This window comes from Anas platyrhynchos, chromosome 19 (assembly GCF_047663525.1).
Source record: "Anas platyrhynchos isolate ZD024472 breed Pekin duck chromosome 19, IASCAAS_PekinDuck_T2T, whole genome shotgun sequence".
NCBI lineage: Eukaryota > Metazoa > Chordata > Aves > Anseriformes > Anatidae > Anas > Anas platyrhynchos.
Genome location: NC_092605.1, coordinates 8,328,535 through 8,352,636, shown reverse-complemented (window position 1 = coordinate 8,352,636; position 24,102 = coordinate 8,328,535). Strand labels below are relative to the sequence as shown.

Sequence of the window (24,102 nt, the reverse complement as noted above, 5' to 3'; positions counted from 1 at the left end):
AGGGGAGGCTGTGCCACCCTCAGCAAGGGGCATCTGTGTGAGGGCATGGAGCATTGCTCCACCTGCCCGGGGGGCTGCAGGAGATGCCCACATTCCCCAGGCAATGCCCGAGCTCCCCAGGCAATGCCCGAGCTCTCCAAGTAATGCCCAAGCTCCCCAGGAGATGTCCAAGCTCTCCAGGCCATGCCCATGGTCTCCAGGCCATGCCCAAGCTCCCCAGGTGGTGTCCAAGCTCTCCAAGCAATGCCCGAACTCCCCAGGCCATGCCCATGCCATTTGCCCCCTGCCCACAGCACCCTCGGGTGCCCCCGATGCCACGACACGATGCCAGCGGGTGCCAGGGGCAGGTGGGCTGCAGGAGCCTCCCCCCGGCACCTTGCTGCTGGGGGGGCTAGAAAATGGGAATATTCAAAGCCTGGGTGCTGGAAACCCACCGTGAGCCGGCAGGGAGGCTGCCTAAGGGCTTGCCAGGTCCTCCCAGGCCCTGCCGCCGAGGATTTCCTGCCTCTGGGGACCGCGGGGAGGATTAGGCACCGGTCCGCGGGGTGGGCTGAAATTAGAAGGTCTGAGCTATTCCTGCCAGGGCAAAGCCAGCCCCCAGCTTTCTCCCAGCTGCACGCACGGGGAGCAGACATGGGAATGTGCCCCCAGAGCCGCCTCCAGGGAAAAGCTTTGGGAGCTGTCTGTGAGAGCAGAATTTCGTTATGGACAGGGCTAAAAACAAGCCAGGGACAAAGAGGGGATTAAATCCCCAGGGTGGGAGGAAGGAAGCGAAGCCGTGATCCTCACTGCCGTTTGTCTTTACTGGTAATCCTATCAGGCAGGCAACCGTCAGCGTATGGATAATTGTATTCTTAGTAACAATCGAGCCCGGCACTTATCCTCCCCTCTCCTGCGTTGCGGTTTGTGGGCGCCGATCGTCAGAGCTGCTCGAGAGCTCGGCCAAAACCTCCAGAGCCTGGTGGCATCTCAGCACCATTCAGCAGAGGGTGGGTTCAGCGTCGGTTTGGGATGCGTATTTGGTCCCTTCTCCTCCAAATCTGCTCTTTATCTCAGCAAAGCTACCGGCTTCCAGAAGTTTGACTCACCAGGAGGAAAAGCACGAGGCGCACGCCTGCCAGCCGTGCTCAGCAGAGAAATACAAAGCAGCACAAGTGGCTCCAAGGACAGTCGGATTGAAATCCTTCCTCAAGCAGTTTCTGGGGGACTCTGCCAGGGAGCAGAAAAAAAAAAAAACACACAAAAACCCACAAAAACCTACAAAACCCACAGCACCGAGGCTCTCGGACTGGCTCCCTGCTCCCCTGTGCGGGTGTGCAGTCGGATCTGGAGACAAGGAGGGATTTCCTCTCCTGCAGAGTAGGATCTGACAGGGATGATGCCCCGAGCAGAACCCAGACCCAGCGTGCCCCGTGTGGTGCCCTCTTGTCCCCTCTGTGGCGTTCCAGAGGCAATGGGATAGAGAAAACTTGCCCCAGTGCAGCCAGGATCCCACTGGCAGGGACGGAGGGTATCCATATGGTTCCCCCATCAATTTACTCATAAAAATACGCTGCTGTCCCTCTGAGCTGCCACAGGGATGGGAAATCCGCACGTCCAGCAGGGTGGGAGGCCCACAGAAACTGGCGGCAGCTCCTTTGTGTTCCCAGGAGCCAGGCTTGGTGTCACCCAGAGGGTCTGCAAGACCACGGAGAGGGGGTTGCATCCCGACAGGGGGGTGAATGGGATCGGCTCCTGCCGTGCAGCATCCCAACAGCGGGATGAACGGGATCAGCTCCCGCTGTGCTGTATCCCAACACGGGAATTAATGGGATCAGCTCCTGTTGTGCAGCATCCCAACAGCGGGATGAACGGGATCGGCTCCTGCTGTTACACCACGCGCTGCGGGGCCGGCTTGGAGCAGGGGGAGCGCCAGGGGGGCTCCCATGAGTGATGCTCTTCGTGGTGATGCTCTGCGTGGGAGCCAAGCCGAACGGGCAGGCTGCCCTCTCTTGGGAGAAGCCCAGCTCTGCAGCAGGGAGCTGGCTGCGGCTGGGGGGGTCCCATGGGTGCTGACTGGCAGAGCACCCTAACACAAGGGCTGCTGTGCCACGGCCAGCTCTGCCCCCCAGCACACGAGCAGTGCAGCGCCTCGTCCAGGGAGCTGACTGTGCCCCCAAGTCATCCCAGATCCCATTTCCCTCCCAATGCAGCACGAGCACACACCGGGCCCATTGTCTGAACTGTTTCTGCAAGCCCCACTCATGCTCCCCACGTCCTCTCTGCCGTGGCACCAGAAAGCAGAAGCCAGCAGCAGAGGGGCAGCCCCACAGAGGAGCCTTTGCACGGCTCGGAAAGCAGCGGAGGCTCTGCAAACACATTAGTTTAATCCCAAACCATCCCAAATTGCACAGTCACTTGGTGCTGTGGCTAACACCCAGCTAGAAGTGTCATCCTGCAGTGATTTGCTTTTACACCAACCTGGAAGGCACAAGGACATCAGCGAGGCGCAGCGCTATCAGCTCTCCGCATCCCCACTCATAACCTTGTGTTGGCTCCCCAGGAGCAAGGAAAAGCTCCGCACATGCTGTTGCTCTTGTTTAAATAAGATATTAGCTTGCAATTGTCACAAAAAGGAAGCCAGGTAAGTAAATCAGGGGAATAAAATCAAATCAAGGCCGCAGTGGCGCTGAAGGAGGTGCCCTCAGCACCTGCAGATTAGGAAGAACAAAGGGATTATTTTAAAGCTAAACACACAAAGTCACCTCTCCTGGGGAAGAGAAGCAGGAGAGATGTTAGAAGAACATTTCTACAGTGGCTCTGCACTGCTCTCAGCCACCACAGCTTGCTGGAATCGGGGCTTTTAAGTGCTGTGTCCCCCCCCCCAGAGAGCCCGCACAGAGGCTCGTCCCTGAGCACGGCTGCCCCGAGCGAGGCAGCAGCCAGCAGAGGGTACCAACAGGGCACCGGGGGAGAGCTGCTGGAAAGGAGAAAAAAAAAGCTTTATTTTTTAACCAACAATAAACAAGAGGAGTTCTTACAGCGGTGTTTGGCGAGGGAAGGACAGAGGTTTATGTGGAAATCAGCAAACTTGTCTGTTGCCAACACAATTCTCCAGTGTTTCAATCCACAATATATATATAAATACTTCAAAAGCCTCCAGGCTGCGTCCCACACTCCTGTTTATCCACGGCTCCTGTTTTTAACAGAGCTCAGTGACGAGGTACACCACCCTACTGCAGGAGACACGGGTGCCTGTAGTCCTTTCAGATCATCATGCAAAAGAAAAAGTGACCAGCAAGCAGGGTAATGCAAAATAATTGATTTTATTTAAAATAAAAAGCAAAACCACAATCATCCAAACAAGACAAGAGTATCCCAGCTCTGCTGGACGGGGTGATAAAAGCAGCTAATGGCAGTGGCAGGGCTCGGGGCTGACAGCGTGACTGTCAAAGGAATCGGGTAAACTTTTTCCTTTCCCTTCATGAGGGGAATGCCAAAACCTTGCTGTTCCAATGAGCCCAACATTTCAGGCATTTCAGCTCTGATTCAATCAACAGTCTCGCTTCCTGCCCCGTGATGGCTGGGGATTCGGGGAGGAGAAGGGTCTGGGTTAGCTATGAAAGAGGTCGCTGTCTTCCTTCTAGGCGTGCTGGGAGGCTGAGTGGAGCTGAGGAGACGAACTGGAGCCAGCTTGAGCTCACTGGGAAGGGGAGGAAGGGGAGGAAGGGGAGGAAGGGAGGGCAGTGCCCAGGCAGGGCAGCGCCTCCTCGGCATCGCCTGCTCCCAGAGCGCTTGTGCAGAGAGCATGCGCTGGGTTCAGTGTGCATGCTCACATCAACAGCTCCGTGGGGCTATGAGTTAATTTCCTCCTGAAATATCGGAGCAGACGAGCCCGCGTTGGTGACCAGAGCTCACAAAGCCCTTAGATTTTGTGAGGGCAGTCAGAACACTGGCACCAACACAGCCTGGAGAAGAAGCCCATGGAACAAACCAGCACGTGGCTCTCTCAGGCTGGGCAGCAAGGCAGCCCCCAGGGGAGGCTGACAGCCCCTGCTGGTGCTGCTCTGGGGCTCAGGGAAATGAGGGGCTCCGAGGGGCTCGCTGGGCCTGGGCACAGCCCGCAGCAGCCTGCTACATGCAGGGGCTCCACAATACACAGACACTGGCGTTGAGGCATCAGAGCCATGGGAAGCACAGCACGGAGAGGTGAGAGCACAAAACTCACTCTCCACGGTCAGCCTCCCACAAGCAGGGATGTAGATGTAGGCACAGGGGAGCTGATTTTAACTCCGTGCCCAACACACGTGGCTTGGGAAGAGGGCCTGGAAGCACCCCCACCTTCCTGCAAGGCTAACTCCCTGCTAGGAATAACGTACCCAGCCCGACTTAAAAGAAATCCTGATCTGGTTAGAGCAGGCCATGAAACACCACCAGTTAAACCCCAGTGAGACAAAAAGCCTCATTCTGCCCCAGCTGACGTACCACAGAGCAATTCTGGAAGGGCCACCAGAGAACACCCCAGGGCCAAAACTGCTGAACAACATCCCTGATGTTTTCTGCTAGGAAAAGCTAACGCCAGGTTAGGGAGTCTCGGCTTGCTCGGTATTTCTGGAACACTTCTTGTGGGAGGAGGATGTCAAAGCAGGTTACAGTTAGTACATTTCAGCCTCACAACACCCCTGTGAGGTAGGTGTTTTCCTGTCTACAGAGACAAAGAGAGGCTCATTGGTCTGGTCGAGGCAAGAACCTTTAAGAGGAAGACCCAGAGGCCCCAGGAGCTGCAATTCCCTTGCTGCCTAGGCACACACAGCCTCGTGTCGTATCACAGAGCGCCTCATGGAGCAGTCAGCACGGTGTTGCTGGTATCCTGATGCCTGCGGCCCGTTTCAAACACATTTCCTTGTGAGGGACATCACGTTTACACAGGCTGTGAACTGAAATGGTTTTATTCCACACCACGATGAGCTCACAGGCACAGAGGAACACTCTGCGCTCCCCCTCATCTTCCCGCTGTGCTTCTGGGGGGAAGAGGCATGGGATTCCAGGCGCAGTGATCAGCCTTCCAAGCATGCTTCAGGTTTTTGCAAAGCTGAACCCAAAGCTGAACCATGCAGCCAAACAGCAGCAAGCTACTGCATGAGCCATCTTCCATACGTACTAACCATCAAGCCACCAAGGAGGGCAGGCAGCCTTGCTCAAACAGCAGGTGGTTGTTTAATAAGGGCTCACCTCACCAGGACAGAGCTGAGTGCTGAGCCTTCGCCTCCTGAGGCCACTATGTTCTTCCAAAAGGTAGCAGCTGAAGCCTGTTCTGTCTAGGAAGGACTAAATGGGTTGTGCAGGCTCCCAGGCTGTTCAGCTGGGCAGGAAAAAAAAAAAGGCAACCTTGGCCAGAAATGCTAAATGTTTGGGAAGTAGTTTCCTGGAAGAATCTGCAACACTGTATGGAGCGAGCATGCTCACGTATGTCTGGCTATCACAGGAAATTCAGGAGTCAGGACAGCTAAGGAATGCACCACTAAACCTTCACTCCCTCTGTTTTTTCATCACACTGCTCCGACATAACTGACTGGTACAGAAGTTTCAGAAACAGAGATCCTGATGAATGGAGTTAGGATTCCCTCGTACAACAGGATATGGCCCAGTCTCCAAGAAAGGAGAGAGCATTTAAATAGGAAGAGACAGGCTTGAAAACAAAACAAACACCCCAACAGAACAGACAAGCAATGTTCTGACTTCCATCAAACCCAACGTGTGTAAGAAAGTCATAATTAAAGACTGCCAATCTGCTTCTTAATCCAGGTACCAGTGCCTGGGCCTTCATGATTAGTAAATGTGACCGTTTCTGCTTCCTAAAGAAGGACGGCTGATGTGAGCTCCAATCCCACCTCCTGGGTCTCAGGAGAGCACCCAAGGAAGCATCCCAAACAACAGCTGGCTTCTGGCTGCGCTGCTCAGATCAAGAAGGATCACCTCCTCACCTCCTTGCAGCATACCTCTGGCAAGACAGACCTCGCTGCTGACACTACCAGCACAAGCCCCTGCAAAAGAAAGCAGCTCCAACAGATCCCTTGGGGATGAGCGCTTCACCTGGCATAACAGAAATGCACCTAACACAGACTTAAGCATCACATTGCATTTTTTTTTTTAAAAAGCGTAAAACAACGTCCCCCCTCCCAGTCCTTTAAAATTGGCACTGCAGGGTCTGGAGATTTCTGAACCCATAGCCTCAAAGAAAAGCCGTTTCTGTTTGTGAACTGCACTGGCCTGAACAAGCCCACGGCCTTGAAATTGTTTGGTATTTAAAGCCCAACAACTGTTGTTACCACTTAAGAGTCAGCCTGACTTTGTCAGTTGGTACCCAGTGCTAAACAACACACCTGCACCTAGAGGAGTGTAATTACCTGCAAACACTGACTTTTCTCCCTCGTTTTTGCTGTGCAAGAAACTCCAGGATTCTCCTGCTCCATCGAGCTTCCTATCGCAAGGTGCTAGTGCATCTTTGTTACCACACAGAGCAGAAGTAAACCGCCTGCTGCTGGTTAGTGCGTCACACCTTTGATGCACATTTGGAGGTAAGGACCACAAAAGATGCTTCAGGTAGGTGGCCACCTCCACAGAAGTTGCTTCAGCATTTGGAGCATCCGTACCACCTTCCTTTCCTGAAATTCTGGTGTGAGATCTGCCAGACGTTCAGACGGGCCAGAAGGGCTGGTGTTCCTTTCCTCAAGTGTACAGGACAACATGTAAACATATGACAGTGTCAAAGCAAGGCAGGTTTCTAGGTTTACCTGCTGGTTTTAAAAAGAGTTCTTTAAAAACTGACCGTTGTCTTCCTCGCCAGTTACGTGAACCATTAAATACTCGGCGCGTCCTTACCCAAAGATGGGCTCTTAGTGCACTCACTTGGGGCGCGGAGGGGACAAAGCATTGCACAATAATGGAGGTGGGGAGTTCCCCTTTCAGTTAGTAAGGAGCCAACCTTCGACAGCACGTAATGAGGATGGATGTTTGGACTGAAGAATGACAAACAAACGTAAGGACCGTGAGAAACAGGAGCAGAGGGGGGTAGAACAGAGCTGGCTGGCTGCTAACGGAGCTTCAATCGGCAGCTGCCTCTAGGCGGGTGCTGTTATCTCTCAGGGGTAACTGCGGCCTCCACAAGATTCCCTAATCCTGTCAAAAAAAGGTACAACTGCCTGTCATCAACTATAGCATTTCCCCTCATACCAGGGCGCAAGATCACAGCATGCAGGTTAATTGTATGATTTTACTTCCCCCATGATCGTTCAGACTAGGTAAGATTTTGTGCTTGAAACTGTTTCTGTTAACTGATCCGTCACACAGCTGGAGCAGAAATCCCACCCATCCTCACAGAGAGGAACAATCAACATTCAGAAAGAATGAAACCCGGAAAGAGGAGGTTCTAGGCAAGGTGCTAATTTTTAGTACTTAAGATAATCAAAATGTGAAGGGCAAAGAACAGAAGAACACACAGGACTTTCAGCAGAGCAGATCTGCACGCATGGTCTGCTTTTGCAGCTTTATTTAAAGCAGGGGCTGCATTATGATTTGTTATCACCTGCTGCTTGTTCCCTGCCTGAAATCACAACTGTCTGCTGAAATGGGATTTGACAGCGCTGTGACAAATTATTAAAACCTCAAGGGGAAAATAAGCAGTCAGCACAGCTCACTCCAACTGTTTAAGGATGCTCTGCACTTTAACTCAATTGTATCCAGCTACGAGCAACTCCTGAAAAGAAGAGAGCAAAATATCCCAGCCAGAGAAGTGGCAACACGGACAGGAGCAACCAGGTCTTTCGGCAGTACCTGGCCTAATAGGTAGGGTGTAAGGCTGAGAATCTGGACTTTCTCTGATAAATTACTTTTGCACACCCTCTCTAGCAGACCATGCACTAAGTCACCACAGCACTTGTACCCGTGCCAAACCTGGAGAATCCAACAGCTCAGGAACTAGACAGCACCCTAGTGCAGGCAGACAGCTATTGCAGGAGCACTGGTTACCCAAACCACCAGGAGTTAGTTTGCTTCAGAATTTTGGCAAGCTTCTCTTATATGAGGAAAAACGCTTCATTTAGCAAAGACTTTGTGTTTGTTCTCCCCTGCAGTATACTCAGTTTCCTACTGTTTCTCTGCTTTTAGCCTGACAACTCAGAACTTCCTCATTAATTTCACCCCCCAGCAATTATCTATTCTTGGTTCTGCAGTGTTAGTATTCCCTCCATCCATCTTGACTGATGAGAACTGATGAGAAGCCTGCTCTTTTTTTTTTTTTGAACAGGTAAACACAGACATCTGTGATTTTGGATGAATTCTGCCTTTAACAGATGAAAGAGTGCGCCAAACTGAAGTAATCCAGGCCACAATAAAACAAGAGACACCATGCAACTACTTGAAGGTTTTCTGTTTGGACAGCAAGACATCTGAAACAGAGTCTGGCCTGACCATTCCATAACTGTTCACTCGTTATTTGTGCTCCAATTCGTTATTTGTGCTCCAACTCGTTATTTGTGCTGCCAATTAAAATACCCCACCTCTCTGATTAAAAAATATGCTTTCTCTATTAAAAAGACAACTAGAAAAAGTAATAAAACTGTTTATTAAATAATGTAGAAAATTCATTTTCTTTTTAAAAACACCAAGAATCTTAGTTTTCAGTTTGGAGCAACTTCATGGAAGGAGGGTATCACCCCTAGCCAACAGTGTCACACCCCCTAAGGATCCCCTTGCTCTCCACCCCTCTACTCAGCTCAGGACTTGTCCTATCCTACTGACAGCTCTGCCCTGCATTGTCTTTTGCTTGTTTAAAAGAAAAACAGTTGCCATCGGGTCACCTGGAGGAGCTGCGCTCTTTGCTGACACAGTCGTCTTGGGAAGTCGTGTCACCGTTACCCATCATACTGCATGTTCGCCTCTTTTTCCTCCGGTGCATCATGCCCTCTGTCTCAGAGCCAGAGTCACACTGAAATACGAAGAGATGACCAGAATTCAGAAAAACTTGGTAAAACGTTTGTGCTACAGAATTCAGCACAAGAGCTGTCTCAGCAACCCAGAATAATGAATATTCAAAGACCAGCCTAGATTAAACACATGAAATCAATTTTAAATTTAGTGATCAAAACCCAGAAACTGGCACATTCTTAGATTTGGTCGTTGGCTAATGCAGCTTGGTGGCAAGACTGATGCATTCAGTTTGGCTCCTAGAAGGATCTAATCATCTAAGAACAGATTCAGCACTTTCCGACAAGTTTATGCCACTACAGTGAAGAGACTAACCGATAGTCTCTGTTCTGGACCTCAATCCCCCTTCCCATTTGAAAGGCATCCAGTTTGCTGCCATTTTATACAAGCATGGCTTAGCAAAATATGTGACAGATTTATATATTAGAGAAGCACAAATCAAAGAAGCCAAGTTAATTTCCCAACACAAGGATGGGCTTCAGCAGACAGAACCTGCTGGGAGCACAGATTCTTCCACAGTTTTTTTAGTTGCTTTCTAAAAAATTCTTCCATAAGATGTGAATCTTAGGATGTGGGTTATGATTCAAGATAACACACCATCAGGTACGTAAATAACCAACTGCAGAATACGGATTACCTACTATAGTTAAAAAAAAAAAAATCAAACCCATTACCTCTGAATCAGAGTCGGAGGAGCTAGAACTTGAGGAACTGGACGAATCACTAGAGCTGTCAGAAGCAATACCAGTAGATTCCTGGAGATCAACCGAATCAGCCAAGGCTGCCAAGTCAGGGTGCTCCTGCTTTAAGATCCTAAACACAGTTCAAACATCAGCATTAACCCTTGAACAGTAACAGTTTTGCTTCTCTGTTTTAGAGAACACAAAAAGAGTTACTAACTCTCTTACCTGTACCACTTCCGTGACAGCTTGGGTCTCCCTCTTACTGTCTTGTGCCACACCACGGGGAAGTTGGTGCAGCTGGCAAAGTTCTGCGTGATGGCAATCGTCGTGTCGAGATTGAGAACCACGTGCCACCAGCCCCCTGTAAACACAAAACCAGTGACCACTTCTGGCTACGCAGCAGAAAGCACGCTGGAGAACAGCCACTCATCTTTTGCCCCACAGGAAATTAGACCTCATCTCCTGAGCCCAGGTGAGTTTGCCACAGGGTCTTCTGTCCTCAGTCTTATTTCAGGATTCATTCCAATCCTCTGCAGGTTCTTATTATAGAAGGCTGCACAATGCTCTGAGCAAGTCATGCAGATCGTGAACAGTACTTAAGATCTGGCTCGACAGCAACACACTGGCTGCTGACAGTGTATTTAATAGCAAGAGCCATTGTAACCCAGACAGCACAGAGATCCTCTCTGTTAAGCTAGAGAACACTTTCCACACTGAATTAGTAAGGTTCTTATGATCACAGACCAACCTTTCATTTAAAAATAGATGCAAATTGGTTCCCCACACAGAATAAAAATAGGCAGCAATGTTCCTACACCCCACTTATAACCTCATAAAAAGACTATGGTTTAATGGAAACCGACAGCTACAAAATCCTAACAGAAGGTACACCGAGGAGTCGCTAATAAGTGCCAAGACAATCACAAGGCACCCTTCAAACATGAAGTCAGCTATTAGAGCTGAGCAGGGCGGATAGATGCTATGTGGCATGTTGCACAGAAACAATGCAAGATTTAGGGGTTGGAAGCTAGGCGCTGAACTCACCCACTCTATCCACTAGCCACCTCACCTCCCAGTTAGTGGGGACACACTGCACAGCCACCCTCCAGGAACAGCATCCTTATCAGATCTTTCTTTAGCTTTTGATTTCAAACACCAGATTAAGCATAACCACAGAGAAGTGGGCGGAATGCGTCAGTGACTCCAAGTTCTTTTCCCACAGCCAAGAAAAACACATATGCAGTCAGCCTACCCAGGCTACAAAATTCACTAATGAATTTGGTACAGTGTGTATAAACTCAAATATTTTTTGTCTGAGCGTTACTAATACTCAAACAGCTCTATTCTTTTATGCTTCGATCTCTTCTTATTTATGTAATTTAGTTCGGGATCACATTCCTATGACTCTGCAACTCGATTCCCATTTGGTTTGCCATCTGTACCACACGCAATCCTATGCTATAGGCCATTTATATGTCAAGACATTCAGAAAACCACTGAACAGTCTCAAAGAGGGCCTCACAATATATAGTCCTCTCTTTCCTAAGAGATGAGCCACAAAATAATCTGAAATATTCTCTTTATCTCTATTATACATGTTAAAAACACGTTTTTCTCTGCCAGATTCACCTACCAGAGATACTGTACGTACCTGGTACAAAGACCGTCTCGCCTGGTTTCTGTAAGATTTCCAAGGGTTTGAACTCAGGGGGCCAGGTGGGGAGCTGCGTCCTGGGATAGATGACGTTGAACCACGTGATAGCTTCATCCTGCTGGTTCCCTCCCTCCTCTCGCGTCACTTTGATCAGCTCTCTGGGGGTGCTGGTGGGGAACAGGCACCAACGCTTGTGTCCCTGGACTAAGGCATTCCACGCGCTAGTTCCCAAGGGGTCGATGTGAATTCCTGTGCCGGACCGAGGCGGGCCCATCACAAACCACCTGCACGGAGAGGAAGAAAAAATCCTTTAGGCAGAAAGCAAGCTGCTGCCTTCTCTTTTCCTCACATTTCGACAGGCATTTACAGCTGTTAAGTTCTCATATCAGTTACTTTGATTGCTTTCTTCATTTACCTTCTTGAGATTGTTAGGCTCAGGCTACAGCAAATGATATGACACGGGTTTAAGCTAAGAACTAAAATTAATCAGGACAGGAAGATCTCTAGGCCAAGACAGTAGATAGCTTTGTAACACAAAATACAGCTATGAAACGTAAGCAGTTCTTCAAGAAAATACACACTGGCCTCAAGGTTTAAGCCTTCATGTTTTTGCAGCAATGTTTATGAATGTGATTAAGTCACAACGGCCCGCATCAGGGTTCTTGCTATGCAGGAGGATGCTCCTAAGCCTCTGTTTTTCTAAAATTTGCTACTCATAAATAGAACCAGAACTACAGAACAATGAGGAACAAACAAAAAGCGACACAAATAAAGAGGAGAGTGAAGTTATGCAACCCAGGCCTGCCTCTGTGCCTTCTGTTCATGTACAAAAGGCTTTTTATTCCTATATTTAACTCACTGGGGCTTATTCTTTTGTGGCAATTCGGGATTTGGTGTGTATATTCTCATTCCCAATTTGCAAAGCCTGTTTCTCTCTAGGATGAAGTTTAGCTGCTACAGATATTTAACAGCAGCAGCACCTCCAATCGCTGCGTAACAAAACAGTAAGACCTACTATACCAGATAAACCAGGGTAAGCCAGGTGATTTATTACCACCCAGCAGGAGGAAGAAATGGCAGTAGCTGTTTAGAGGGGAGAAACTACAAAACCATGGATCTGAGTCTTCTTCCACTAAGACCCCTCCACTGGGTGGCTGACGGGCACTGATACTGAGCAAGAGGAGCTCAAACGTTCAAAAAATACCACCAGTCACAGAACACTCCATCTCCTTTCCCAATCCAGGTAGAAATTCAGCTGGTCTCTACACACTGTTTGCTAGCACCGACTATAGGACTAAGTTTTGTTAGCACACTGGGTACTTCCTGCTTCATGAAAGTACCATAAAAACCAGGCCGTTTGTCACTTCTCTTGTCAGAATTTACACAGGGAAGGCTTTAAAATTCTTCCTTAGCAACACTCTCACTTACTGGCATCTTTCTGCAGGAATTTAGTTTATGATGAACATAACCCAGTTGGCCACACCAAATTTACCATTAAAAACTTCAAGGCCTGTAATGTCAACTTAAAACAAATGACAGCAGCATCATAAAAATCCCCCGAAACAAAACAGCTACTTCAGGGAACAGCTTCCAGGAATTATTGCTCTTATTTAAGGAGGAACAATTCCAGTGAAGATGGTCTAAAAGGCATGAGTTCTTATTTAAGACCTGTACACTACCACACCTCTCAGACCAGAAGTCAATCTGTAGAGCGCATGTCTTGATCACACGATTGGAAAGCATCACTTCTGGTTGATTTTTCCCTTGTGGCACTGAACTACTGAATAATCTTCAACCACTTCTGCACCTAGACAAAACTTCTACCCCCAGGAGGCATCAGGTGTGCTCTACTGCATCACTTGTCTCAAAAAAGTGAGACCAAACTTACATTTTCCAGAGCAAGGTGCAAGAATTACAAACGCTAAGCTCACAAGCGATGAGCTCAGCACGTGCCTGTAGGTGGGGAGGACATGGGGTAAGAAATATCAGTGTGAGTCACAGCTAGGTTACCTGGTTTATCTCTAGGTCTGACAAACCATTCCCTGTCCTGTCAGAGCATTCAGTTACTGCTGGAGACTACACCCGCCCTGCTTTCGCATCTGATCCCAGCACCAGATGCCCTAAGCTCATGATAAAAGGTTTGGTTACAACTCTGTAAAGACACCCGCTCTTAAACAGAACTGGTTTCACACTTCATTCCTGGAAAAGCACAACTGAACTATTACTTCTACTATTATTCATTACTTGTTCTATTATATTTAAGAACAAAAAACCATCCACATCAGAGCCTCGTGTCATTCAAAGGGCAAGGCTTTCTCTGACAATTATAACGTGGCTATAAAGGCTTTAATTACTTGGGAACGTTCAGCTTATTCTATGCTATGAAGCACTACATTAATGCAAATGGCGATTACTTGAGCATCTACTAGCCAAAATACCAGCTTGCTGCACCTGGCTTCAGGAATGAAGTGCCAACCTCCATTGTCTTCAAACCAGATGCAAAAAGAGATGGGAAAATATTGTCCTGTATCCCCTGAAGGGGAGCTAAGAGTCAGCCTCCACACTTACTAATCTAGCTTAAGATCTTTACCTTGAAAGGACTGACTCATAATTAAACCAATTCCCACACTGCACTTGAGCCACTGCAGCAAGGCCCAGGAGCTAGCCCTGAGGTACTTGAAAATGCGAAGGCCAGAAGGCAACGTCACACGCAGCAAGAAAGGAATCTTCATAGGTTTCAGGAAGCTATGTCCCTATTTATTTAAATCACACAAGTGAGGTAAACTAATTAAAAAAAAAAATAATTACACCGGTGACAGGGCCAGAAGTCTCAACATACAAATCAGCTCTTCCTTTCTTCTGGGTTCCAGGCACGTGCTCATTTCAGAACAGCTGATATAAAACTATGATTGCTTGATTCAAAAGAAAGTGGTACCCATGTGGGAATAACTAATGATGGGGAAAACACCTACTTGTATGTTGGTGTCTGTACCATACACACCTGTACGGAGGCCTTCGTTTCTCCCCCGCATACTGGAACAGGTCATCAGTGAAGAACTTGGGCACTTTGTAGTCCTCCAGGAGTTTCCTGCGCTTGGGATGCTCTCCGTAACTGCTGTCGAATATGTACAGCGGGCTGTCGTCGCGCGTGGTCTCCATGTACTCTATGTAGTATTTCATCTTCATCTTCACAGAATACCCGTCGTTGTCCTCCCCGCATTTGAACTTCTGGTTCCTGTACTTGCGTTTCAGCCGTTCCAGAGTCCACTTCTCCTGGGCAGACCAGCCCACCTGAGCGTTCAGCAGGACTACGGGCTTGTAAGGCTTTTCGTAACGCTCCACGAATTCTTCCACCGTTAACTGGAGCGCATCTGCCCTCTCCACGTTATCCTGGGGAACCGAGAGGGGAACACGGAGAATACAGAAGGTTGGGACAGCCTTTAACATCCCCGAGCTGCGCTCTCTGCATCGGCGCGGAGGCACTCACACTCCGTACCACGCACCACGAGGACATCGAGCTGCCTGTGCGTTATTTTAAGCTCCTGAAGGCTGCAGCCCTGCTCTCCGTGCCCAGCGGTAACACCAGCGGGCTGAGGCAGCGTTTGGCACCAGTCCCCAGCACGGTAACTCCCCGCCCTCTGGGCTGACAGACCCTCACCCTGTTTCAGGGGTCACTGCTCCCTCCTCGCCCCCTCTCCCGTTGCTCCCCGAGGGAAGAAAGGAGGGAGGAATTAGGGAAGGACAGAGCACACGTGCTCCCCCTCGAGCTTCCACGGCCAGCACATCCCAAGGGCAGCTCTGAGGCAGCTCCAGCCTCTGGTACAGGGAGCTCCTGGGCTCACCATGATTCCCCAGCCCCCAGCTTCCCCTCAGCCTTCCCTCCACCCCCAATTCCTTTCAGGGCCCCACTACTCCCCTCGAGCACCCCGTTCCCCTCAGCCTCCTCCCACCCTCTTCAGCCCCCCCCAATTCCTTTCAGAACTCCCTCACCCCCCCCCTTCCCCTCAGAACCCCCCACTTCCCTTTAAGAACCCCCCCCACTTCCCCCCATTCCCCTCAGGACCCCCCTGGTTTGCTCCCATTCCCCTCAGGACCCCTCCACGCTTTTTTCACGTCCCCTTATCCCCCCCTCCATCAGCCTCCCCCTTTTCCCTCAGGACCCCCCTCTCGCTCCTTTCAGTGCCCCCTTCACCCCCACCCCCCTATTTCCCCTCAGAGCTCCCTTATTCCCTTCAGCCTCCCACCCCCCAATCCCCTCAGGACCCCCTCACCCTCTTCAGAACCCCCTCAGCCCCCCCCATTCCCCTCAGGACCCCAACATCCCCCTCAGAGCTACCCCCCCATACCCCTCAGCCACCCCCCCATTACCCTCAGGACCCCTCCAGCCCCCGAATTCCCCTCAGGACCCCCCCCCATCCCCTTCAGACCCCGTTCACCCCCCCTAATCCCCTCACAGCCCCCCAATCCCCTCAGGACCCCCTCCCAGCCCCCCATTCCCCTCAGAACCTCCCTCAATCCCCTCAGGACCCCCCTCACCCCCTTCAGGACCCCGTTTCCCCCAAAAATCCCCTCAGGACCCCCCCCAGATCCCCTCAGGCCCCCCCTCACCTTGCAGGCGGCGGGGCTGAGCGGGAAGGTCTCGCAGTAGTTGTGCCGGGTCCAATCGAGCGAATCCTTCAGCTCGGGCCGGGCGCTGCGCTTCGCCTCGCGGATCCGCTTCTTGCTCTTGTGGTTCATGGCCGACACCTGAGGGGGTCCCCGAGACCCCCCCCTCCGCCCCCCCCCTCACCGTGCGCGCGGCCCGGCCCCGCCCGCACCTTCCAGAAATTTCACCCCCCGGCCGCCGCCGCCGAGAGCCCGCCCTCGCCGCGCTCCCATTGGCCAGCGCCGCCGCCGGCTTCCGCCACGCCTCGCCCGCTGATTGGGCGGAGAGGGGGAAGGAGGGGAAAGAGGCGCGGCGCGGCGGCCATCTTGGGAAGGGCGGTGCTGGCGGCGGGCGGGAGGGGAGAGGAGAGGAGGTGGCCTGGCGGGGCGCGCCCCGAGCGGGGAGGGCCGCCCGCCGCCCCGCTTCCCCTCGCCTCCCCCTCAGCCTCCCGGGGCCAGCCGGCCGCTCGGTGGGACCGTACGGGCTGAGGCCACACTGCGGCCTAGCGCCGGGCTTCGCGGAGGCGAAGCCATCCCGGCGGCGCTCCGCGTGAGGCAACGACCTGGCAAGGCTCTCATTGGCCAGCGGCTCCCGCTGCCGTGACGTGGCGGCTGCCGATTGGGCGAGGCCATGGCGGAGCCGCGGCGGTTCCGGTTCGCGGAGGAGGGGGGCGGGCGGCGGGAGGCGCTGACGCTGCGCGTGCCCGAGGTACGGGGGGGGGGGGGAAGGGAGCGGGGGGGGGATTCGGGGGGGTCCCGGTTGCAGCGCGGTCGTGTTGCAGGTTCCCGACCGCCGCTACGGCCTCTACGTCTGGCCCTGCGCCGCCGTGCTGGCACAGTTCGTCTGGTCCCGGCGGGGAGCGCTGCCCGGCCGCAGGGTGCTGGAGGTAACGGGGGAACAGAGCGGGGGGGGCACAGGGTGCTCTGAGCACCCCAGGGGTGGGCTGTGAAATGCGTGAGAATTGCTGAAAAATGGGCCTCGTGCGATGCTTTGCTTCACAGGCAGGGCAGGGCAGCCCTCCTGCAGCTCCTAGAGCCACACTTCTGCAATTAATTGCTTAATTAATTGCTTAATTGATCAACTGCTTAATTAATTAATTGGTTAATTAATTAATCAAGTTAATCAGCTACTCAGACAAGCCCCCAAGCAGTTACCCCTCAGGTAACTGCTCTCTCTCTCCCAGGGGAGCATCTTCCCTGAGCCGCAGGGTGTGAGGGGCTGTGGGGCAGCAGGGTGCCCCGCCACCACCACCCTTCCCCCTCCTACATTCCCCCTCGTTCACAGAATCCCTCACGGAACCCCTCTCCTTTCCCTCTCCTTCCAGCTCGGAGCAGGCGTGAGCCTCCCCGGAATAGTGGCTGCCAAGTGCGGGGCCGAGGTGCTGCTGTCGGACAGCGAGGAGCTGCCCCAGTGCCTGGAGAACTGCCGGCGGAGCTGCCTGATGAACGCCCTGCCCCACGTACCCGTCCTTGGCATCACCTGGGGGAGGATGTCTCCCCAGCTGCTCTCTCTGCCTCCCGTAGATGTTATTTTAGGGTCTGATGTCTTTTTTGACCCAAAAGGTAGGGTGACATTCTCAGGTGGCTTTGGTTTGGGACAAACTGCAAGGACTTCTTTCCAAACACTGTCAAAAAAAATCAAATGACAGATTTTTACAGGGATACTGTAAATGAACTCATTATTCTTGGGGTAAGTAATATGAAACTATCATAAATACTGCTGGAAGATAAATTATCAGAAAATTGGAATAATTAGCTAACTGCTTAAGACCATCCTTCTCAAATTTCTCCTACAGATGCACTTTACGTTGATTTTCAACCACTGTTTCATAGAAGCAGACATTTAACTACTCTATGAACCTGGAGACTAATGAAGATTGCTTTATCTCCTCCCAACTATGCAGACTTCGAAGATATTTTAACTACAGTTTACTTCTTGCTGGAAAAGAATCCACAAGCTCAGTTCTGGACTACTTACCAAGTCCGAAGGTAAGCATTTTTGTACCTGTAGGACTGAGAACTTTAATCCTGCCTCAGCTCGTTTACATCACCAGAGAATGCCAACTTCTCAGAGGCACAACTGCACTGATTCCAAAGGCTAAGCTGCTCTCAGACTGTGAATCGGGTTGGTATTAGCCAAATAAATCCTGGGAGCATCAGAGAAAAGCAGCTGACCCCAAGTTTATTGTCGAATAGAGAACAGTAAACAGACTCAGTGTTGGGGCATCATTTAACTTTGGTGACAGCCTCCTCTAATCCCTGCCGAAGTTCCCCACAAGTTCCCCACTCGGGTTGTGTTTTCATGCATTCATGTTCCCTCCCCTCAGTGCTGACTGGTCTATTGAGGCTTTGCTCTACAAGTGGAAGCTGAAGAACACCCCCGTTCCGTTACATTCCTTCGGTGCAGACAAAGAGCACCTGGCCGGCTCTTCTCTACCAGGCAGACATACAATTGAAATGATGATCATCTCACTGGCAAGATCAGATGGTACTTAAGTTTATTCCACTTGTTGGTTCCAATACAAGATGATATTTAACTTTTACTTTAGCATGGATCTGCAGAGAACAGTCTGATTTACAGCAAACCTCATGCGTATTTTTTTGGGAAGCAGACCCCCCCCTTAGCAGTACTTAAAACATGCATTGTAAAAATAAAGCTGTTCATTTGTTTAACTATGGCTTTTGAGAAATTTGTCCTCCTTCCCAAAGACCATGTAATAGTTCAAAAGACTCAATTCCATTATGTAAGCCACTACACAACATAGCTTAACAACCTGACAATCCACAAGATCCAACTTAAATTCACAACTTCAGCTATGAAGAAAGGTTAACCGCACTCTTTCAAGATAAAAAAATATCCCCTTAGGATTGGTTGCCCAGGACTGAAGCTCTTTCCTGAAGGGTTGTATACAAAAAGCCAGTCCCTTTGTTTTTAAGTGACTATGTAGACTGCTGTTAGACACGCAGTCCTGGAACACACAAGCTCCTCAGTTTGTAGAAAAGTACTTTTAATCCTCAGTCAAGCCAGATTGCAAGTATTCAGATCTTCCCATTCCCGTTAAAACATACATGCATAAAGTTAACAAGGCATTACAATAACCCTTGACATGTGACAGTTGACATTACAATTCAGTTGGTATCCAAATCAAGAAGAAAAAATCATCACTGTAAGATTAGCTACCATCAAGCAGCAGCCTGTTGAGGCAGGGCAAGCACACAGCAAATGCAATTAGTACTGCTCAGTGTGTATCTTCCATAACAATGTCCAACAGACCTGTCTGAGTTCATGTTTATCGTCTGGTGTGTAACACTAGTCATACAGCATTCGGGTTAGTCACAATACTAGTAAGTTTGCCCATAGTAACTTAAAAGCAACCCCAGTGGATAAAATTTAGAAGCAGTAGAATGCATTCAGTTACTATATAGAAGTTAAACATTGACAGTATAATTGCAGAAATCTTTTCAAGCTAAAAATAAGCTGACTCGGACATTACGTTGAGAAAAGTTAACACAGAAAAATGTTTAATATTAACTACAGAGACAGTGGGTATAGTACAGGATATCTTAAGCAAAAGATACACCAATCAGTACTTACAGAGGAATGAACCATTTCTTTCTTAACATTACATTTCTCAAATGCAAGTTCATATATGCATGTTGGCAAGATTTACCATTCTGGAAAAAATAAGGTGTGTATACCATCAGCTAGATGTGCTCACTGTATGCTCCGTTATTTTTATGCAAGGCCCGGGTGACTGGAAGTGCAGTTGTCAGGCATTTTAATTAACTGGACAGCCATTTGTTTCTGCACGACAAGGCATCGTTACACAGGAGCAATCAGGAGAAAACAGGAAACAGCCAAGCACTCTGCACTGCAACACGCCACCTTAACAGCTAACCAGCATTACTCAACTGCTACACAACTGCGCCTAGTGCACAAAAATACATAAGAGAAGAGATTAGAATTGAGTCTGATAAAACAATCCTTTCAAACATCAACTGTCACCTGAAAAGATTTCTACCAATTTGGATTTGAAGATACTATTTGAATTCAAAGTAAAAAAGCATTTACAGTAAATTTCAAATTGTAGTTTTGCAGATTTTTATTTAAGTAATAAAGACAAAATTGAGCATACTTTCTTTCCTTCTTTTTTTTTTTTGACAGTTAGCTACTCAGCATGTAACGGCTGCATATTTCCTCAGTATGAAACTTGAGGCAGCAAGTTGCCATCAGTTTAATTTCAAATAAAAGTCAGCACTATATAAACAAAAATGAAGTTTTACCTCAAATATCCAAGCCAATAATGAAATCGGTAGTCGTTCACTTCACTAAATTACAAGAAATTTGAATAACAGCAACAAAATGGCACATAAAAATGTAAAATCTGCCACTTGAGGCGCAACTTAAACAAGTAAAAAGTTAGACAAAATGTTACAAAATAACCTTTTCAACAGCTGGTTGCTCGGGCCAGGGGTCTCTCCCATGGACTGAAGACTCAAGCGATCTTTTCCCCCCAAAGGCGTCCTTTAGGTAGGCTCTCATTTATCTGATGCATCTAGGTTTGAAGAAAGAAGAGTTCAGCTAGGTTTCTAACCTTGTATGTTTGTTTTTTTTTCACTTGTGTGGATGACTTCACGTATATTTCTAGTTGTGTTTCAACTGGCTTTGCCTAATTTCTTAAAGTTTTAGGAATTACCACAGTGTTCCACCTCCCCCCGGGTGTTGCTTTAATTCAGAGGCCAAACGTAAGGTTCTGCCGAAGCATTAAGTTACAAAGAAGAATAAGCATCAGGCTGTAGGTCGAGCCACCATTAACTTGAAACCAGCCTGTTTAACGATAAATTATTAAAAGTTAAATAAAAGTTATAAATCTAATACTGCTCGATAAAAACTTAACTAAACTCTAATTAGCATTCAAAACAAAGTGTCACTACTTTGGCTACAATTATCTAACTTCAGAGCTAGCTCAGGCCCTTTCCTTTTAAAAAATAGGACCAAACAGTTTGAAGGGTTAAAGACACACTATCCTTTCCCCACCCGGTGTGTATCCTTAGAAGCCTCTTCAAGTTGTCCACTTGAGGAAAAATTAAGTTTCCGTTGTTTTCTCGTTGCAATGAATTTGCCACTTTTCTAGAACAGTTACCTCCAGTCAGTACAATGGCCACTGAACCGATCTTCCATTATAAAAGGATAGTGTATCTTTAACATTTAAAGACAAACCTGCTCCAACACACGCCCACAGAAACTGGTCCCTGGAGGATCAGCCAAATCAGTTAAAATCTGCAATACTGGCCAATATTCTTTTAGCAAACAGGAGACCGCAGCTTTAAAGGGGAAAATGCAGATGTTGGATAAATACAGTAAGAAATAGTCATTTTCATCATAGGTTGCGTCTCATACAATATTTTATTAAAATCAAGCCATTAATCTCTCAACAAAACATGAAAATTTTCTGTGTAGAAAGCCCTTTGGTATTAATTTCCCTAAACCAATAACCAAAAAGCACTGCTCAAGAAAGAAAAAAAGCTAACAACGTGCCCCATTAGGATCCACTTGGTTCAGGCTATTAATGCTAAAAACTACCCAACACCCCACTGAAGTGCTACAATAAAGTAACATGCAAGGTGTGCTGATCCCGAGGTACATTACCATTTTCCTAGGAGGATACAGCTCCTTCTTCTTCCGGAGACTTGGGAGGGCTCTTAGACCTGGATCTGGAGTTGGATTCCCTCTTTGATGCAGGTGGAGGGCTTCTAGATCTAGACCTAGATCTTGATCTGGACCGGGATCTGGACACAGATGAGGACTTTGACTTGGATCTCCTGGCAGATCTGGACTTGGATGTGGAGCGAGACCGAGAGCGTGTGCGGGAGCGGGATTTGGACCGACTGTAACGAGACCGACTGCGGGACCTAGAGCGGCTCCTGCTCCTAGATCGGCTGCGACGGCGTCTTCTAGGGCTAAAACATAACAAGAAAGGGGGAAAAAAAGAACGTTAAAAGTTGAACGCAGGCGGCGCAACAGTCTGCCGCGACTACTTCGGGACAGGGCAGGCGAAACGGGCCCCACGTGGGCGAGAAAGCGAGTTAAGAGGGCGCCATTGTTCAGAGTGAGTGGCCGGGGGCTAAATCTAGTAGCAAAACCCTCCCGCTCCCAGACAACTCCACGAGACAACTCCACGTGCTCTCAGCGCCAACCCCCTCGCTCCCTCCCCAGGTCGAAACTCACTTGGGAAGGGAAACAAAACGAAGCAGCCCCACCGCACACACACGTGTATCAGCCGGGGCTCCTTGCTTTGCTCCTGAAACACCGCCGGTCCCTTCCACCCTTCCAGGCGCTCACCTGCGGCTGCGGCGGCCGTAGCCGCTGCTCCCATAGCGGCGTGGCGGCGGCCCCCGGCGGCTGTGGTGCGAGTCGGGGGGCCGGCCGTAGCGGGCCATCTGCACCCGCAGCTCCCGGCCATCCAGCACGGCCCCGTCCATCGCGTCCATGGCGTCCTCGGCGTCGCGTTTGTCGTGGAAACGGACGAAGGCGAAGCCTCGGCTCTCCTTAGTGTAGCGGTCCCGGGGGATGTAGACGTCGCCGACCCGGCCGTATTTCTCGAAGACCCTCCGGAGGGTGTCCGGGGAGGTGCGGTAGGTCAGGTTGTCCACCTTGAGGGACGTCATGCCCTCCACGTCCGGCGGGGGGCGCCCGTAGCTCATGGCGGGCAACGACCCCCGAGGGGCAGCGGCGGCTGAGGAGAAGAAACCCGAAGGAAAGCGGCGTGTGCGTGTGGGGAGCCGGCAGGAGGCGGCGCGGCCCGGCGCGAGAGGGGGGGGAGAGGCCTCACAGCGGCCTCACAGCACATAGAGGGAGGGGGAGGGAAATAAAAAAAAAATAAAAAACACGGAGAAAGGAAAGAGAAGAGCTCCTCAACGGGGAGACGAAGGGGGCAGGCACCCACCTCGGGGCTCCGGGAGGCGGCCGAGGGCCGGAGCGGGGACGAGGCGCCGGCAGCCACCGCCCGCGCCCGCCGCTGTGAGGAAATGAGCGGGGCGCCGCCCGCGCGCGCCTACTTAACGCCACAAAATGGCCGCCGCCGCCCCGGAAGAGAACCAGGGGGGTGGTGGTGGGGATTCACCTCTCCCCGACACTTTTTTTTTTTTAACTATTTTTTCTATTTTTTTCTCTCTTTTTTTAATCAGCTGCCCTTCCCTGAGGCGGAAGGTGGAAATTCAGTGTTGAAGTGCCCGGCTCGCCGCCGTTTTAAAGCGGCCGTTGAAGGCTGCTGTGGGGTGACCCGGAAAGAATGGGAGGAGGCGGGGAAAATTTGAACGATTTGTGCTGAAAACGGCCCAAAATCGGAAATAAGCCGAGGGTTGGCTATTCTAAGGGTGGGAGGGAGAGGGGTGGGCAACCCCTACCGTGTGGGAAAACAAAATAATAAAAAATAAACTGAACGAAGGGAAGCGCCCCCCGTGAGGGAGGGGGGAGATGACGGTTTAAAATGGCGGCCGCTGAGGGGAGGTGAGGGGGGAGGCAGCGTGCGGGGCTGCGGCTGGGCCCGGCGGGCTGCCCGCTGCTCCGTGCCGCCTCGTCCTGCCCTCGGCTTCCCCTAAAACGGGGGAACCTTCCCCTAAAGCCGCCCCGGTTTGCTCGAGCTCCTAGCCACGCTGTGGTGGGGGCACGAAGTGGGGTGCTGGCGGAGGGGAGTGGGTACACCTCAGGCACACCTCGGTGCCTGAGGACACTCCTGGCACTACAGCGGTCTCCACCCGGCGTGTTGAGGCCTGGGGGAATCAAAGCTGAGAAATTATGGAGCTTTAAGCTGCTGGTGCCGTCGGATACGCTGAAAGTTTGTGCCCAGGCAACGTGCGTGGTGAAAGCGGAGCGAGGGAGATCTGCCCTTGTGGAAGGAGGGCGAGCAAGTGCCCTGGGTTTTGCTAGAGAAGTCATAAAAGCCCTCCAAGTTGTCACTCTCTACATCACTTTAGGCACTCAATAAAAGCCACAAACATAAACTGCAATATCTACTTCTTAAAACAACACTGAATCTTTCTACTCGTCTGTTCTGAAATCCCTTATTAATAGAAATAAAACCACAGTATAGGTATGAGTAAAGAGAAAAAAAAAAAAAAAAAAGAGAAAGCAATTTCAGATTTAGTATTAAAATC

The 24,102-nt window shown here is 50.2% G+C and overlaps 3 protein-coding genes across 11 annotated transcripts; 1 reads left to right on the top strand and 2 right to left on the bottom strand.

Annotated features, from left to right (window-relative positions):
• Positions 1–3,286: 3,286 nt before the first annotated feature.
• On the bottom strand, positions 3,287–16,151 carry JMJD6 (jumonji domain containing 6, arginine demethylase and lysine hydroxylase). Its single transcript, XM_038165413.2, has 7 exons — positions 15,910–16,151; positions 14,303–14,691; positions 11,299–11,585; positions 9,873–10,008; positions 9,639–9,777; positions 8,838–8,965; positions 3,287–7,158 (listed from the first exon to the last, which is right to left on the bottom strand). The coding sequence occupies exons 1-7, from the start codon at positions 16,036–16,038 to the stop codon at positions 7,122–7,124; spliced, it is 1,245 nt and encodes a 414-aa protein (XP_038021341.1). The 5' UTR covers positions 16,039–16,151; the 3' UTR covers positions 3,287–7,121.
• Positions 16,152–16,289: 138 nt separating this feature from the next.
• Positions 16,290–18,618, top strand: METTL23 (methyltransferase 23, arginine). 2 transcript variants are annotated; one of them, XM_027471431.3, is made up of 5 exons: positions 16,290–16,654; positions 16,728–16,832; positions 17,271–17,508; positions 17,850–17,934; positions 18,273–18,618. In XM_027471431.3, the coding sequence occupies exons 1-5, from the start codon at positions 16,577–16,579 to the stop codon at positions 18,439–18,441; spliced, it is 675 nt and encodes a 224-aa protein (XP_027327232.1). In that variant the 5' UTR covers positions 16,290–16,576; the 3' UTR covers positions 18,442–18,618. The 2 variants fall into 2 exon arrangements, with proteins under 2 accessions (XP_027327232.1, XP_027327233.1); XM_027471432.3 differs by lacking the exon at positions 16,728–16,832.
• Positions 18,619–19,440: 822 nt separating this feature from the next.
• SRSF2 (serine and arginine rich splicing factor 2) lies at positions 19,441–23,053 on the bottom strand. Of its 8 annotated transcripts, none has more exons than XR_003501173.3 (5): positions 22,893–23,053; positions 22,289–22,682; positions 21,167–21,906; positions 20,390–20,501; positions 19,441–19,874 (listed from the first exon to the last, which is right to left on the bottom strand). XR_003501173.3 is itself a non-coding variant. In XM_027471435.3 (4 exons), exons 2-3 carry the CDS (start codon positions 22,648–22,650, stop codon positions 21,603–21,605), a joined length of 666 nt encoding a protein of 221 aa, XP_027327236.1. In that variant the 5' UTR covers positions 22,651–22,682; positions 22,893–23,053; the 3' UTR covers positions 19,441–21,270; positions 21,596–21,602. The 8 variants fall into 8 exon arrangements, 3 of the variants coding, with proteins under 3 accessions (XP_027327236.1, XP_027327237.1, XP_027327235.1); XR_003501171.3 differs by having other exon boundaries at positions 19,441–20,501; positions 21,167–21,270; positions 21,596–21,906; XR_003501172.3 differs by having other exon boundaries at positions 21,596–21,906.
• Positions 23,054–24,102: the final 1,049 nt, after the last annotated feature.